Raw genomic sequence first — 17,920 nt, forward strand, 5'->3', positions numbered from 1 at the left:
AAAAAAAAAAAAATCACAGAATGCATCACCAAAGCTGGTACTTGCTGGAATCCAAGACAGTTTTTCCCCCTCCATTCAACATGGGAGGGAAACGGAGGAAAAAAGCAGCCCCTCATCCTGTATTTGAACACAAGGTGTGGAGGCAGACAGGTGCTACAGCTCTGGCTTAGGCCCCAACCTGGGTTCAGGGTCAGGGCCACAGCTGACTTGCCCTCAGCCGGGGCTCTGGCCTACAACACAGAGTACATGCCAGCTCTATCTTCCTGCCTAGCCTGGCAGCAGTGGTAGTAGCTCCAGACCCAGCTGTGGCTCCTAACTCAACCCAGTCTCAGTGATAAGATTCCATACATGGAAAATTATAACATCTCTTTTGCTATTGTGTTCCTGATGCCCCCCTCCCATCCCTCACATTGCAGATAAATGTTTATGTGCATCTCATCTTCCTTCGCACACACTAGCTTCTTTGGGAAAGCTACCCCCATTCCCACTGCAATAAGAGTGCAAGGAACAAATACTGCAGGGGAGGAGGAAGTGTACCTCAAGGATTTTGGGAAGCCAACAGTTTCAGAAAAGAAAGCAGAAAGAATAACCATGATAGAAATGCTGCCTGCAAGTCAGGCAAATGGCCAAGTGGAATAGAAGGAATGGACAAAATGGATGCAAAGGGCATTTTCCTGGATGGGAAGACATTACCAAAAATAAGGACCCAGCGAGTGAGGTTTACAGGAAATAACAAATTGCAAGGGCAAGAGAAAGACAGAAGTGTGCAATAAGTAGTAGAGTTTGATCTCATGAAGGAGAAAGACTAGAGAAAATTGGAGGAAATGGGGAAAACAAGGTGGAAACAGAGGTCTTTCAACCAGAAGCAAACAAAACAAAAATACAAACTGCAGGAAAGGAAAGCAAATCACATTTCACTGCTAGGTAGATTTAAGCAACAAAGCCAAAGCAGTTTATCTTTCTAAAATGTTTTGCCTTAGGGGTATTTCCTCTTCCTCACCCTACAGCACGGGAAACAGCATAATAGCTTACTTTCATTGCCAATAAGGTTAAAAGGAAAAACTGCTTACATGGGAAGAATACAGAAAAATTGGTTAGATTTTCCTGCACAAAAGGACTGTTGCTAAAACAAACAGAAGAAAGCAACAATGCATGAATTGGCCCAATAACATTTGTCAGTTTTCATCTGCAAAGAAATTAAACTAAACTCCAGTGGTTTTAAACTCCATCATGGCAGGATTACATAAAAAGCCTCTATTTAATCTAAATAAGGGTCAAAAGTAACTCACCTCAGTAAGCAAAATTGCTAGCATATCTTGCCTCTGAAAGCGTATAGCCAGATGTACAAGCGTGTAGCCCACATCAAAAGCAGAAGGGCGATTAAGCAAGCGTACTTCATCTGCAGTAAGCTGGCGTGCGATATCTCCTCCTGACGACTTGTATGCTTCGATAGCGGCTAGATCACCTTCTACAACTCCTGAGGAGACGAAAAGCACATTAAACTTCATTTCAGATGATGCAAAATGTAATCTTGGCTCAAACTACCTTATGCCACAAAGCTTTCCTATATCCCTTGGGAAAAGAAACTGTCCATTGTAATCCACAAATAAACATCATTGTTACTCCAGTCTTCTATGGTCCTACACTTACCTTGCCCCCAGACCAGTTCCATGTTCCAGAAGCATTCGTGGTTAGCAGGGGGCAGCCACAGGACCTGAACCAGGTCAAAATAATACCCACTCTTCCTGGTGCACTTTTAAACCATTCTAAGCAGGTTTAAACTGGTTTACCAGGCTCATATGCATCCTCAACTTGAACTGCATTTAAACAGGTCAAAATATTGTATGTCCACACCCTAACAGTGGTTTTCAAACTTCCTAAAGTGGCCAAACCCTTCCATATCATTTCTGCTACAGAACCCCAATCCCATGAGCTGATGCAAAGCCAGGCAACTCTGCCCAGCAATGGTGGAATACCGCATCCTGGCCTCATCCACCTCTCCCCCCAGTCTCTGTGGAAACCCTGATGACCCACAGAGCGCAGTCTGAAAACTACTGCCCTAAAACATTTCAGTAAAATACAAGTTATTCCATGCTGCTCTAAAGACAAATACTTCAAAACCCACATTAAGGCCATTAAGAGCAAACTGACCTAATTCTTAAACTGCAACCACCAAAGGTAGTACCATGCAATGATTGCGCTGCTTTCTTCAATTCTACCATGCTCTGAATAAAATTTAAAAAACTGACCTTACAAATTTAAAAAAAAAAAACTGGATATATAGAAGGAGGTGCATTTGTAAATATAATCCTGACATCAGAATATGCTCTGCAGGAGGATGAAAAATGTGTTTTTTCCAGATCATGTAATTTTCAATAGAGAAGCTGTTGTGATGCTTCATGTTTATAAACAACATGGAAGTGAAATCTGATTTACAGAGAAATAAACAGAAGGACAAAAATAATGTACCAGGGCTAAGTAGAAAATTATTTTCCCAATCCACAAACATTCCTCCTAAAGATGTTCTTACTCAGTACTGGAAAAAGCCTGAGACCTCTTTCTCTAATTCAGGGAGTGACTTGGCCAGCCCAGAATAATCAGCAGCCCAATAACCCTTGTGCAGGGAACTAAAAGAAACCTCTTTTGCCCGACAAAAATATTTACCCACGACAAATTACTGAAACCATAAAATCAAAAGGGTCCTCAAGCTCACTTAGGAAAAACTTTATTTTAGCTTCCAGAGAACTTGAATTAGCATTCCACATCTCACAAGAACCATTGTGCTTCATCAAGAATCCATATTTCTGAAAAAAATCAGAGGCATGAAGGGAGAGAAAATAAGAACTTTTTGGTCAGGTTTTCAAAATAAGTTCAGCACAACAAGCACTAAGGAAAAGGAAAGTGGTGTGATCCTTGATGGACCAAGATCTACACTTTCAGCCTGAATGGAGCTGGAAAAAGCTCTAAACAAAAAAAGCCCCACCAAAACGAAACAAAAAACACACCACTTTGCTAGCATAACACCAACAACTACACTCCTAGTAAGTTACTGATCAGTGTTATTTACTAAAGACACTCTTTTAAAACTTTAGTAGCCACTTCACATCCTATAATTTTTTCAATCATGTCTACAGAGCAAGGAAACATGAGATTTACTTTGTCATACAACTGACTAAGAAAGACACCTGAAAAGATTCTGGATATGCATCCTAACACTCAGCAAGCAGTCAAAGTTTGTTATAACTGACATTTTTCAAGAACCACACACATCAAATTCATCTTCAAAACTAATTCTGCCTCCGAAAGTACAAAAAAAAGGCACTGGAAAAGTCGCATTCAGCAGCCAGCCACCTTTCAGAACACAAGCTGCACACTGTGGTTTTAAATCTGTGTAGACCACTTTTATATTTGTCACTGCATTTCTAGTCCTCCATTCTCAGCTGTTGCTGAAGTAACTTGTCCCTTGTCACAATTACCCCTCAGCCATCAGCAAGATCCAAGACTGACAGAGGCAGTCCTGTGAGGCTCAAGAAAGCCCTCAGGCATTAGCTATTACAGCTGCTCTGGTGAGCTAATTCAGGGTTGTATTCAGTACACAATACTGCCAACTCCTGCAGTATACACGCAAAACTGCAGCACACTATTGCAATATTTGGCATTTCCAAGATTCCTGGCTCCTTGTCAATTGATGGAAGTCAAGTTTAAGATTAAGTACCTTTCTAGCCCTCATGGGTGTGGAAAAGAGCTTAACACCATGATCCAAACCTAGCATAAAAGCTAGAATACATATAATAATATATTCATATACAATAAGAAAGCAGCTTTACAACAATACCATTGCCAAGCTTATATTCTGTGACTGTTTCACTTTTGAAAACTGCAAATTAATTGCTTTTGTTGTATGTAGAAGAGTTGCCTTCCAATTTCACCTTCTTCCTAGCTCCTGTTAACCAGGACTAGGAAACAGGGAAGTTCTGGCAAACTCTTTCAATGCTTCTGAAGTGCTAGTTGCTGTAACACCAATCCAGAAGCATGTGCCTGGAAACAAAGTGCTCCCTAGATCTTCATTCGCCAGAAGATAGGGGGTTTGTGTCAAGACTGTGACATTTCTCATGAGACAGGTGTATTATTCTCCATGCCAAATGCCAAGCTCCATGCAACCCCTCAACAAGCTGGCTCCAACAGTTTTCTAGATGCTGTTCATTTCAGATTCTACTGAGCACAACTGAAATCAGGTTTTAAAGTTTGTTAAATGAACTGGAAGCTGGCATTTTCAAGTCTACTCAAAAGAAAGATTACAAAAGTTGGGTTTATTAGTGTTTTAATATACCGCATTCCATAAACAAAAAATGTCTGACAACTTAAACAGCTATCTTAGAGGCAAATTTTGATAAAATGGCACACTAGTTAGATTCTGGTCACCACTGCTACCCACTGCATTCTTTGTGGCGTTAAATGTCACAAGTAATAAGATTCATATTCGCTTTTGCAACATGCTCTCTACACATATACCAAGGTCTCTCTTTCTTAATCCAACTATATTCTGCAGATGAACACAAGTGGAAGGGGGGAAAAAAAAATAATCATCATCAAATTATAGTCTGCAGAACCACGGTCAAGGACAATGGCTTTTGGTGCCATCTCTGGGGTTTTTCTAGACTCTTCAGACCCTTTGGTTTGTCCATTTTTCCCAAACTGCTCCCATCTGAACACTGCCATCTTCTGCTGCTCCTGCCTACATTACATTTACCAAGCACTTGCACAAAGCACCTAACAAGGAGTCTCTCTTTGAGGACAGCCTAAAACCACTGAGTCACGGTGTCCCTTTTTACAAGTTACACTGTCAGAAGTTTTTGCTCCTACAACAACTAAAGAGCCAGCTAATAATAGGTAAAAATGCTCTTCCAAAAAACATTTGGGCCCTTCCTGGTGAGAGGAGAAATCTCCACTAGCCTCTGTGGTAAAGATGAATGTCCAGATTTGTTCCAAGTCCCTGGACTAAGGACTCTTGCCAGTTTCCTTTTTCTAGCAGTCTTTAAAATTCACTGAAGTCTAGCTATTCTCTCTTCAATGGGCATGTCTACATAATCATTAATGCGCCCTAGATGCTGTGCATTTAGTTTAGTACTTCCTTAATAAAGTACTAACTAAATGTGCAGGACCTAAAGTTACTGCACAGCAGCACCAGGGTCCAGTTATTTAGCGATGCTTACTCCACATTAGCCTAATAGCACTGCATACTGGACTATTAGCACGGTTTTTGCCATGACATGCTTCTGCATGGTGTCATTAGGCTAATGCACAGTAAATACTCTCATGTAGATGCACCCAATGAGTCACAAAGAATAGATGCAGGAAAAGATTTCAAATCACCAAAAAAACAATGGCTATAGCTTGAAAACTTGTCCAGCGGTCATTTTTCCTTTTCCTAACCCTTTCGAATCATCCTCACGTTTATTCCTAAACTTGCCTCCCTCTGTCCACTTTCTTTTTGTTCTATTTTTTTATTTTAAAAAGCTGTTCACGCCCTTTATGACTTGTATATCACCAACATGTCTGCAGAGCTCATAATTAACAAATCCTTCAGACTATTTGTCTTCATGTCTGGCCCATGAGGAAAGTAGGTAGTATAAAAAAATCCCATGATGTATCTGAATTCAAAGGTGTCACCTATGCACAGTGAGATGGAAGCCTTGTCATTTTACCCAGAAGGAACAAACAAACAAACAAACAAACGAGGAGATTTGCAAAAGAAGGAATGATTGAGGGAACAAAAGATGCTGATAGTGAAGTACGAGCACTCAGTTTTCAGGGAAAGGTTACATTATAAAGTGGGAGAACACAGTACCATACTTTTTTCAGCAAGCAGACAGAGAAAAGGTTCAGAAGATGTGCTTCTCAGACTTCTTCCAAACATCAGCTAATCACCATGTGATCACTTTTAGAAGATATAAATATCTGCTAGTCAATCCTGCCTTTACATTCTAATCTGGATACAATGACCTGTCAACTTCCTCATATAAAAAAGGAAGCACCATCCTAGAACATTGTTACAACACTATGGTACTGTATTGTCAGTAAAATCAAATGCTAGAGGTGTTTCAGGTCATGCCACTTCAGCATTTTCTGGTTTGACACCAAAAACACAAAGCACCAGCCCCAGCAACACAGTCAGATTTCCAGAGCTGGATGTACGTAGCTGCAAATATACAGTATCCTGATATCCTATGTGAAGACAAAAACTGTAAGATCCTCAACTGGACACTTGGGACATTTATACACCTGCCCTGGGAGTCAAACAAGCTTTAGTTAAAAGAGCCCCCACCGCTATTTTTCAGAACAAGGATGCCGATACAAGTGATGCTGGAGTCTGCCGAGCACAGTAATTACCACGCTCCTACAGACTCAATTAATCAACTGTTTACAACAGTGATTCTCAACCAGGGTGCCAGTAACACAAAATCCTTTCTACGGTGATGCTAGATACCAAATAATGTTAATGCTGTTAGGTGTGCAAGCATGATTCACAGGATTAACCCTGAGATTTCAAATAGGAAGCCATAACATTAAAAACATTCTGACCTGGTCTGAGTCCTTTGCAACAGAAAATTTTTTCTATTACTTGTCTGCAGTTGGAAAAAAGCTTAAGTGAAAACTAAGAACTGACATGTTCCAAAGGGAGGCTTTAAATTTAAAAGTAGTTGAAAACCACTAGTTTATATATAATTAGATATATAGAAGTGCACACCAGAAATTGCTCAGAAATGTATATATCTAGCTTATAGCAGGAGGAGGACAGGCCTGCTCACTGAAAACACTAGCCTTCCTAGGAGCCAGTTTTCTAGTATGAATTACCCCTTTACCTGAAGAAATGGGATCATGTCATAAAGAATATTTTACCATAATTGTAAATAATAATACAATAAATGTAGTAAGACCTAATGCTACTTCGCTGATTCCTTTATTCTACAACCTTCCTTCTAACCTCTTCTTTTATCATTCAGTCCTCAGCAATTGCGTTTGCTAAAATTTGAAAAGCATAAGCAAATCAGACTGTAAAAACTGAAACACTGGCATACTTTTAAAGGCCATGACATCATCATTTCATACTTTCGAAATCCTGTTGCTTTTGGCATTCTTCTGGAAGGTTTGTAGTGCTGCTTGGTCTAACAGCTAATTCCCCCTTCCTGCCTCTCGAGTTTAAGCAGCTGAAATTTTTATGCACCAGTATCAATTAAATCAGCACAACTCAAGGAATGATCTTTCTTAAGTGTTACTTCAAAGCTAACAGGAAAAGCTTGTGCAACAACTCAAAAGTCATCACTTAAAACGTGCATCACAGTAAATTCAGGTAGTCGCTGTAGCAATTAAGGCTACAGTCCAACTTTACTTTCAGACCTCACACCCCTATTTCCAGAATGCTAATTTTTTTTTAGGCTAAAGTTTTATCTTGATACTAGATTCCGTCAAAACTGACTGAGAATCCCCAATATTCTCCACTCCCACTTTAAAAAAAGGTGACCTGAAGAGGAAGTGGGGTGGGTCCATTTTGTTTTTACGCCAGTCTTGCTCCTTTTTTCTTTTTATGATGTATACAGGCAGACTGGGGGTTTAAAAACATTTTTTCTTACTTGCTTTTTATCTTAGAACCATCAAGTCTGGCCATATCCAAATTCAACAACATACCCCTTTGGTTCCCTAGATCCTGTTTTCACTGGAAAAAATACCGAAACATACCTTCACCACTGCAGTTATCCTGGAAGCAGCAACACAGATGGATCACCAGTACCCTTACAACAACTAATATAAAAAATTATGTAGCCAATCAGCTACCCAGCATGTTTTAAGCTTTAAGACACAGTCCACATACGGAACATTTTAACTCTTGCATATAATTAAAAAGAAACACGCCATACTAGTTATAATGGGTACAATCCCCAACATGGAAAGACTTAAGCATGTATAAAGGGGTCTAGTATCTTGAATTTATGGGAACAACCTACACTGGCATAAGTTCCTTTATACCACATGGTTATATGACAAGTTTCCCAGAAAAGCAACATCAATTAGGAACATGAAAAGAAAGTTGTAAGAATCCTTTTCTGGCTTCTCTGGTTTAATTAAACCAACAAGAGAACTCCAATGCCAACATAAACTGTCTCCAGTAGGGGACATTGGTAGTGGAAAACATGCATTGTGACCATGAAGAGGCACGTGCATACGTATCCAAGGTGAAGGGGGACTGCACTACTTTATACAATGCCAGTCTAGATAAGGTTGTATGATTTTTCAGTTAAGTTTGATCCAGCTTTTTTTGTTTGTTTAGTTGGTTTTAGGTTGTGTTTGTTTTGGGGTTGTTGGGTTTTTTGTTTTTGTTTTGTTTTTTTACAGGATTGAACCAAACAGAAACAAAAAAACCCACTTAAAAGAAAGACTAAATGTATCGTTAGACACCTCCCAACTAATTTTAAAAATTTCCGATGCTAAAAATTAGTGCAAAGTCACCCTAAGTTTAGACAGGGCCTTAAACTAAAAGGCCTACCAAGTGTACGATTTCTGTATGCATAAAGGTGATGATGGCATTGGTAAACAATGCTGCTCATAGTCTATTTAAACATAAGAGGAAGAAATACTTCATCTACTTAAGGAAGTTATTGTGCCTCACCCCTTGAATAGAAGATAATCAGCTTAAATTATCTCCTGGCCTGCTTACTGAAAGAATGGAAGCACAGGCAGCCTAATATACAGGCAAGCTGGGCCTGGGCCCAGGGCCCCCCCCCCACAAGATGCCTCGGGGGAGGTGCTGCAAGTCATATGATAATTATTCTTCAATTTTGACCCAGTTCTCATTCACTCAGCAGCCAGCCACAGTGAGCAATACAGAGCAAACAAGAAGATTCATTTGCATGCCCATTTTGCATGCAACATAAATATGCAAATAAACATACAAATAAAGCCTCCCCTCACTCCATGTTGCTCCCTGTAACTTGCCCGTGAGTGAGAACCGGGTCACAGACCTCCACAGCAGCAGCAGCACCAAGAGCAGAAGAGGTTTCTTCCCCTACTGGAGCTCAGCTCCTACGTACCCAGGGCCCCAGAGCATCTTAATACACCTAGGAATAGAAATTCTCAAACAATTAACCATGACACAGCTTTGAAAAATGGTGATCTAGCAGAAAGACTCCTTTCCAATGAAATTACAGCATTCTCCCTAGGACCGCCAATTAGGCTGTAATGTGTTCAGGGTTGCACCTCTGTGCTTAAGTTTACCCCTTTGTAAAATGATCATACTTGAATCCAAGCTGACTTTGAATTTATGATAACACCCCATCCCCCCACAATAATTAGATTCCATACATGGAAAATTTTCACAATTTTATCACTTTCCATGTAGAGAAGTAATGATTGAAGGGCTGCCTTCAATTTATCCCCTGCTGTCTCCCCCCCAGCACCACTGAAGCAAGAAAAGCAGTAGCAGGAGGACAAGAAGCATGGAAAGAAGCAATATGCCAGCAAGCAGCCTAAACTTCCCGTCTTACCCCCACATCTGCACCTGTCACTTGTCTCCCACCCCCCAGCCACTTACTTCTTCTCCCCGCTTCCTGCTGCCACTTACCCTATGCAGCCACTCTGGCCCCACTCCCAGCCCAGGCTAGAGAAGTCAGCAGCCCTGGCCAGTACTCAAATCCAAGATGAGTCTCTCCCACCACCATGTTGCAAGGTAGGGGGCAGGGAGGGAGTTGTGCCCATGTTTGTCCTAGAACAGAAATATCTTGGGATTGGCATGTACACACATCGCCTTTCTAATTAGGGTTTAGTGAGCAGCTGAATGTACTAGCACTTTTCTGGCATTGATTAAATGATGCTGTCCTGGCATAACCATTTGGACATACTTTTCAACATCCCAATATAAACCATCAGTATTTCTCAGCTGGTTATCTTTCTTAGGATTCATGATTATCAAGATGTACTTTGTCCCAGGATAAAATGGTTTATCCCAACACAAATGCAATATCTGTTTGTAGCTTAAAAGTTTAAAAATGAGAGCATCGAAGATGCTTGGCCAATACAAAATAGTTCTTGAAAAATTAGTTATACTCAGATTTTTAACTTGAAAACAAATCTGCTCTATTATGTGAGGCAGTGAGAATCATAGAAATTAAGGGCTGGAAGGGACCTTGAAGGATTGAGTCCAACACCCCTGCTCTGGCCAGGAATACTGGTGAGATCAAATGATCTCAGCAAGGTGTTTGTTCAATCTCCTCTTGAAGACCTCCAAGGTTGGGGACTGCACCACCTCCTTGGGAAACCTATTGCAGATTCTGGTCACCATTACCATAAAGAAGTTCTTCCTTGCATCCAACCTGAAACCATCCTCCAATTCTTCCTTGTCCTCCCCTGGGGTGCCCTAGCAAAAAAAACAATTCTCTCCCAGCTCCCGACATTCACCCCTTACATACTTATAGACAGCCATCAAGTCCCACTCAGTCTTCTCTTCCTCAGATCCCTTAATCTTCTCTCATAAGATTTGTCCTCCAGGCCCTTAAATCATTGTTGCGGCCCTTCCCTGGACTTCAAGATTCTCCATGACTTTTTTTGAAGCACAGTGCCCAAAACTGGATGCAGTGCTCCATCTGGGGTTTCACCAACACCAGTATCACTTCCTTAGCCCTGCAACACAATCGGCTAATGCATCCCAGTATGCCATTAGCTCTGTTGACTACAGTGTTGCACTGGCAGCTTACGTTCATTCTGTGATCAACCACAACCGTGAGGTCCCTTTCACGCATCATGCTGGCCAAGACATCTCCTCCTAACCTATATTCATATTGCTGGTTACTTCTTCCCCAAAAAAAGCACTCTGCATTTATCCTCATTGAACTGCATCCAGTTTCACCCACCTTCCCAACATATACAGGTCTGCTTGGATCCACATCCTATCTCCTACCGTGACTGCTTTTCCCCATAACTTAGCACTGTATGGAGACTTGGCCAGCATGCTTTCCACATCATCTACGTCACTGATAAAGAAGTTAAACAGCATGGGGCCAAGAATCAAACCATGCAGGACACCACTGACCACCTCTTGCCAAAACGATACAGATGCATAAGCTAACACCCTCTGGGTTTGACCCGTTAGCCAGTTCCCAACTCACCTGACCATGGACTCTGCAAGCCCCAAATCCCCCAGGTTTTGTGGGGGGGTTTTGTTTGTTTGTTTTTGTTTTGTTTTTTACAGAAGCATCATGGGAGACCATACTGAAGGCCTTTGTAAAATCTAAGTACATGACATCACCTGCATCTCCCACATCAAAGCAGTTCATTACTTGATCACAGGAGATGAGGTTGGTCAGACAAAACTTAACCAACGTGGTTTTGTTACAGGTATCCTTTAGTATCATGCCCTCTGCCAGTCTCAAAAATGGACTTTGGTTTTTTCCCCCCTAAATTTTACCCAGTAATCAAGGTCAAACTGACTAGCCTATAGTCTCCCAGACCCTCCCTCCTCCCCTTCTTAAGGACTGGCATCACATTGGCCCTTTTCCAGTCTTTCAGGGCCTCTCCCAAGCACAAGTGCTTCTTTATCATAAGACTTTCATTTTACATTTTTTGGCAGAAAAACTTTGACTTTACAAACACAAAAAAGTACCTTCCTTTTTTTTAAAAAAAAAAAAAAAAAAGGATGCAATTGTACCATTAAGGTTAGCAAACACATGACAACATCTCCACTAGATACAATAGATCCTTAGGCTTTCCTATTTTTGCATGCCAAGAGAAGATGCCCTGGAAGAATGCTACAGATTCTTCTGAAGGTTCCAGGACTGTATCTAGGAAAGTACAGTTTGCTTAGCTATTTTTAAACACTTTAGCTGGAAACAAGCTGACAAATTATTCCATGTACCCTAGGGTTTTAAAATATCAGTTAACCCATTTTAAACACTCATCGTTTCTCTAGTGTGGAGAGCACCTAGGAGCTGTGCCAAGTTGGTTACTGGATTATCTAGCAAGCTGAACCATGTTCCCCTCCTTAAGATTTGGATAATTTAACAGGTGTCCACAAAAGGCTCCATTTCAGAGCAGAGCATTGATTACCACTTTTGAGCACAGAACTGTAGCCTCTGGAGAACATCTATTCTCACACTGAGTAGTGAAAAGGCCTTCACAAGCAGCTACTCTTAAAGAAGGTTAATTTAAATACAAGACCAAAAATATAGCTGAGCTGAGAATCTTTAGGGGATAGCAGTGGAATTTTACAGAGAATTCAACTGTCTTAAATACAGGACCACCTACTCATGCTGCAGCCACCTCCTTCATTCATTACACACCTTTCAACTTTACAAGGAATGATGCAAAAGTCCAACCATGATTACTTCTCATAACAGAGCCACCCTGATTGCTGACTGAGGCAATGGTCCTACAGAAAACAACAACATGATCAGGCAATTAAACACCATCATACTGCAAACATACAAGTTTCGTGTCGGGGTGGGGGGCAATTACAGTTGCCCAGCAACCCATAATACTGCTAACTTCGAGAAGCTTAACTCTTTAATTTAAATTGTGTTCTTTAAAATATATGCTGCAAATGCAATTGCCTAGATTGTTAAAAGATAGAGGTTTTATTGTGTGGTCTTTTGCTGATGCCCACAATGGCTATCAGCAGGGTGGGAACTCCATGGACCCTGACTACGAGCTGATGGACTAACCAACAGCATTAAGTTGTCATTCTTTATTTAGGCCAGTTTCAGAAAGAGGATGAGGTGATTCTATCAGGAGACAGCTGTAAAATGCACTGGTGCCCTCCCCCACACACACACACACACACACTCTGGGCCCCTTGTTGCAGGTACACTCTCTACTTAGACTCTTTCTAATCTCTATTCCTCAGAAAATACTAGTATCACTTTTCAGGATGCTCTCACTGAGTCCTAGTCTCTTCCCACCCACCACCCAATCCCGCTCTTCATCTATTCCCCACTATTTTCTGGTGTGGATGTCTGGGTCTCTTCCTTTCTGCATCTGAACAGGACAGCTTCCTCCCCTTTGATGCTATGGCATCAGGTACAACAAGGGCAACCAATCTGCAGCATGCATGCCACAAGTGGCAAGGACAGTGTTGGCATGCCCAGATGAGTGCACACATGCAGTTTGCAGTGCCACAAAACACATGCAGCGTATGTGCACCAGTTTGCTGCTCTGCTAATTTGCAGCATGGCGGGTTTTGTTTGGGTGTTTTTGACACCAGGAGCTCCCCATGTTAAAAAAGTCAAAACAAAACAAAAAACAAACTCACTTAAAAAAAAAAAAAAAAAAAAGAGAGAGAGGTGTGGCACATCAGCAGCAGCATGTGCTACTAGAAACAGAGCCTAGCCAGTCAGAGGCATGACTTAAGCCCACAGGACCCCAGGTAAGGTTGGTCCTAGCCTCCTCTTCCCCACCCGGGTCAATTTGCTGTGTGCCAGGGCATGTGTTCAGGGGCATGCCTGGGGACAAACATCAGCGGCACAAATATGTGCCACTATTTGTCCCACAGGAAATACTTACCCCAGCATGTGTGCACAGAACATGAATCAGAAAACAAAACAGCAAGTCAGGCACGGGAAATGGATCAGAGTGGCACTCAGAGGCCATGTCCAGATGAGCACAGACATGTGGTGTCACGCTGCAGACCCATGCGCAGCATCACATACCACACAGGCAGATGCTCCCCATGTACTACCTTGCAGTGAGGGGCAGGGGAGGTTGACCCTGGGAGATCGGCGATGTGCAATCTGATTTTGCAAAGGCCCTTTTTAATTTTTTTTTTCCAAATTTGGACAAATTTGCGCAGGAAGAGAAGATACATTAATGAGGCAAAGTCCATCCCCACAAATTCCAAGCCCATGCTCTGAAAGGGAGTGAAGCCTTCTTTGAGAAAAATCTAAAAACCTAGTTAAATTCTTGAAAGTGGTTGAACCATTTCAACTAGGATTTTCAAAAAATAAATTAGTTAAATTCAGCCCCCCCCCAAAAAAAAAAACAACCCCACAAACACCTGGTGTCAAAATAGGAAAAGTTGGTTAACTAGCTTTGGCTATTAGTGACTAGGTACTAAAGCCCTGATAGATAAGGACAGAAAGGACTATTAGATAATCTAGCTGTCCCTTGTATTTGCAAACCATTAAATATTACACTGACTACCCCTATTTTTGACTCAATAACTTTCATTTTAAAGATACACTTCAAGAAGGCACCTTTGTCTTTGATCTGAAAACATGAAGTAAACACTCCCCTAGATAAACTTCTCTCATAACAGTTGCACCATCTTCTGTTTTCAAACAAAAAAAATCCTTAGGACCAATGTTAGGTGCACGTTCTGGAGCATATATATTACATCAAAAGCAAAAAGCACATCTCTGAAGGAAGATGTACTCTTCTGCACAGGGTCTTGCGGGGAAAACAGAAACAGGTTTACAAACGAGGCATAATTAGGCCTGCAAGCTGAAAAGCATCAGGACATTAAAAAAAAAAAAATCTTAAATTCCTTAAAACAAATACCATTAGGCAAAAAAATAAAAGATAGAAATCAGAATTTAAGATATTCCTATTACAGCTCTTCATCAGAATGGACTGGCAAAGTACTAGAATTCTAACCTATTCCAAGAGATATGCAACAGTGCTATATAAGGTAAAGAAAGACCTCTTCTGTATACAGTTTGGTTTCAGAGCAACCAAGTACAAAAATACATTTCTCCCACACTGCTTAAACATACCACTTCTTTCAAGACAAAATCTGCTGCTCCAGATAACTAAAACTAGGTTCATTATGCTTCTCAATTTAAAAAAAAGAAGGCACCTCAGCCAACAGCAGGATCTCTTCCTCATTATTTCTCACAGCACCTTGAAAGAGGCGTGTTTGCAGCAATTTTTTAAAACGAAAGCATGTAAGTGTTATAACAAACACCACTAAAAAACAGAGGGAGAGAAGGAACAAGGAAATCTGTAAACTGTCATCATATACTTGTGGACAAAGCAAAAACTAACCAGAGACATATGCAGGCGCACGAGGAATGAACCAGTTGTCCTTTTAAGGATGTACTGAAAAACAAGATTTATTACACATTAATCCAAATAGCTTAGATGTGCTTGCAAAGTGCACTTGAGTTGCTTGTGCCTTAAACCCTCACACCAGCTAAAACAACTGGAGCAGCAGTGCTTAACCTTTTTTCCCCTAGAGGGCCAGAAGGGCAGATCCCATTGTTTTGGATCTAGAGTCCAGGGCCCACAGAGCAGGGGAGGCGACAGGGTAACCTGGCCCTACAGGAGTTGCGTGGAGAAGGGAGGAGGCTGCTATGGCTCTGACTCCAATCCTGACCCAAGCTGAGGGCAGGAGTCAACACTGCAGCAGCCATTTGCCCCCTTCCCCTCCTCCACTTTGTATGCAAATGTAAGCCAAGGACCCCCCCCCCCCCGACACCCCCCCCCTTGTTGACTGGAGGAAAAAACCTGGACTTAGATTCAAATAAATACAATATATCAATTGTAAAAAGAATTTGACAGATAAGAGCTAGTAAGCAACCATACTTATAGAAACAGACAACAAAATCCAAACAAGTCAAACTTCCATTTTTGACTTGAGTAACAACACTACACAATACTAGTATTTTAAAAATATTCTAAATTTGATCCAATAATAAAATACTGAAAACAAGTGGCTATAAAGAATGCATTTAACTAGCGCAGTCTCAGAATCTCATTAAGCTTATAGATCACCTACAAGATTAATGTACAACTGAGCCAATATCCGGATGGGAAATCTGGCCACATCTACTTGCAATGTGACAACCAATCAGTGTTTCCCCAAGTTGGTAGCATGGAAAATATTATTTTAAAAAGAAAAAAAAAAAAAGAACCCATTATGTCACTACGTGAAAGAACAAACAAAAAAAGATACTAAAAAACAAACAATTTTCTGCTAAAAGATCAGTGTCATTCTGAGACTGAAGTCCTTTGACATGGTAGCCTTAGCAGCTTTAGAAAATGATTCCATTAGAGCATTTTGGTGCAGGTGAGGAAGGGGAAGATATGGGTGGTAAGCAGGAAGAGAACATCTGCAATAGTCTCTGTTTGAATACAAGGTACATTCCTGACCTCTCATTTTGCTTCTTTAAAAGAAACTGGATCAGCAAACGCAATGAAAAGCAGTTTGGTGTTATATCATTATGATCCTGTCATAATGCCTTACACTTTGTAAAAAAAAAAAAAAAAAAAAAAAAGAAAGGACAGTTTATGCCAAGTTGGTGCTGAGGTGAGGAGTCATAGTTTTAAAGATGTACTGAGATTTTAGTTAAATATGTTCTTTTGTATGCTTCAAAATAAGTAACACTTACTTCTTCATTTTAAGAAAAAAATAGGTGGTGTTCTCACATTTTCTTATTGCAGAACAAAGCAAGTAGTTTGCCCCCTCAGTAACAACTTCACTGAACAAAATAAAACATTTCTGTCACTCAGTGTAAAGAGCATACGTTAAAATAATCCCAGTAGTAGCTTTAAAAGAATAAATACATCAGTAGTTCTAGATGAATGCAGCAGCATAACATTTCTGTCAAGTAAACACTGTTTACAATGCAACTATGACTACTCAAAGTAACTTATGATTTATAATAACTTATAATCATAAATGTAGTACAATATCAGCCAAGAGCTCAACTGCTGACTCTTCTTAAGATAGATGATGCAAGATATCAAAACTATCTAAATTTATATAGACATTTAAAAAAAATAAGATCTCAGCCCATAAATGACACCCTTGTATAAGCTTAAACACACCCTCCCTGTCAAGTTCAGAAATAAAAAGGTTTTCACTGTAATTCTGAATTCACTGGGGATGCAGTTAGAATGGCAACAGAACTGGAAGAACTGGGTCTTCTTCTCAAGTGACAACTTGTGTGCCTAAAATTTCCCCATTGAAAAAACCAGGATCATTACTTCACTCTTCAAGACTATCAGGATACACAGCACTGTTAGTGCAAAGGATAAAAGTCACAAAACAAACAAAAAAAAGGCAACTTCTTCCTCCTTTCACCCTTACAACCATTCAATTTTATTTCTTATCTGTTGTTATATTTTTTTTTAACTTTGGTTACAGCAGTTATTTTCAGTGAGGATCCTTTAAACGGTGTCATGGGCTGTGAAAAATAAGTACTGGTAGGTGAATCACATGTAGGTGTTTGCATACAAATCCAGAGATTTTAAATAGGAATCCATAGTGTAAAAGTATGTGGTCTTTCTGAGTTTTCTACAACAGAAAAAACTGCTCCGTTATGTTTCCAGAGTCAAAAAGAGTGAAAACTAAGAGTTGGTATTTTCCAAGGGGTACCTTGACTCTAAAAACTTGAGAGCCACTGGGCTAAGGCATGATGTATGTTATTAAGGTATACTCATTTAATTAATACAACTCAATTGGCACATGTTGTAGATATGCTTAAACTAGTATGACTGCCTCCAGTTAGTTTAGCTTAACTTGGTAACTTATCTCTGCAACCTAAACAGCTTAAATAAAGATTAAACTGATTTACTGTACAGTATTATGTTAGGGGTTTGCACAAGCTTAACTTGTTGACTTTAAGTTGATTTGAGATTAAATGCCTCTAATATAGATAAACCCTTCATTTATTGTGATACCCAGAATTTTTCATAAACCAGTTCTGAACTTAAAAATGACCTATACCAGAAACTAGATAGAAGAACATTGTCAGCAATCATTTTCACTTGTAATGAGAAGGTTGCACCATGTATTAGTATCTAATATCCAAACAAACCAACCCAAAACACATTTTAAAAAAATGAAAAATGTTAAATTGCAAGTATTATTAACAATATACTTGCCTCCATATAAAAAGGTATTATTGCCTTTTATAGAAGTATCACCGGGGGGGGG

General features: G+C 40.3%; 1 protein-coding gene across 1 annotated transcript in view; it reads right to left on the bottom strand.

Annotated features, from left to right (window-relative positions):
* The window catches only part of ZRANB1 (zinc finger RANBP2-type containing 1), a 56,895-nt gene that overhangs the window by 35,324 nt on the left and 3,651 nt on the right, over positions 1-17,920 (bottom strand). Inside the window, exon 3 of the mRNA XM_019555613.1 lies at positions 1,290-1,477. Coding sequence (XP_019411158.1) covers positions 1,290-1,477 — 188 coding nt within the window. The remainder of the gene's footprint in view (positions 1-1,289; positions 1,478-17,920) is intronic.

The sequence above is a fragment of the Crocodylus porosus genome, unplaced genomic scaffold (genome assembly GCF_001723895.1).
Source record: "Crocodylus porosus isolate Cpor-Errol unplaced genomic scaffold, CroPor_comp1, whole genome shotgun sequence".
In the NCBI taxonomy this organism is placed as follows: Eukaryota; Metazoa; Chordata; order Crocodylia; family Crocodylidae; genus Crocodylus; species Crocodylus porosus.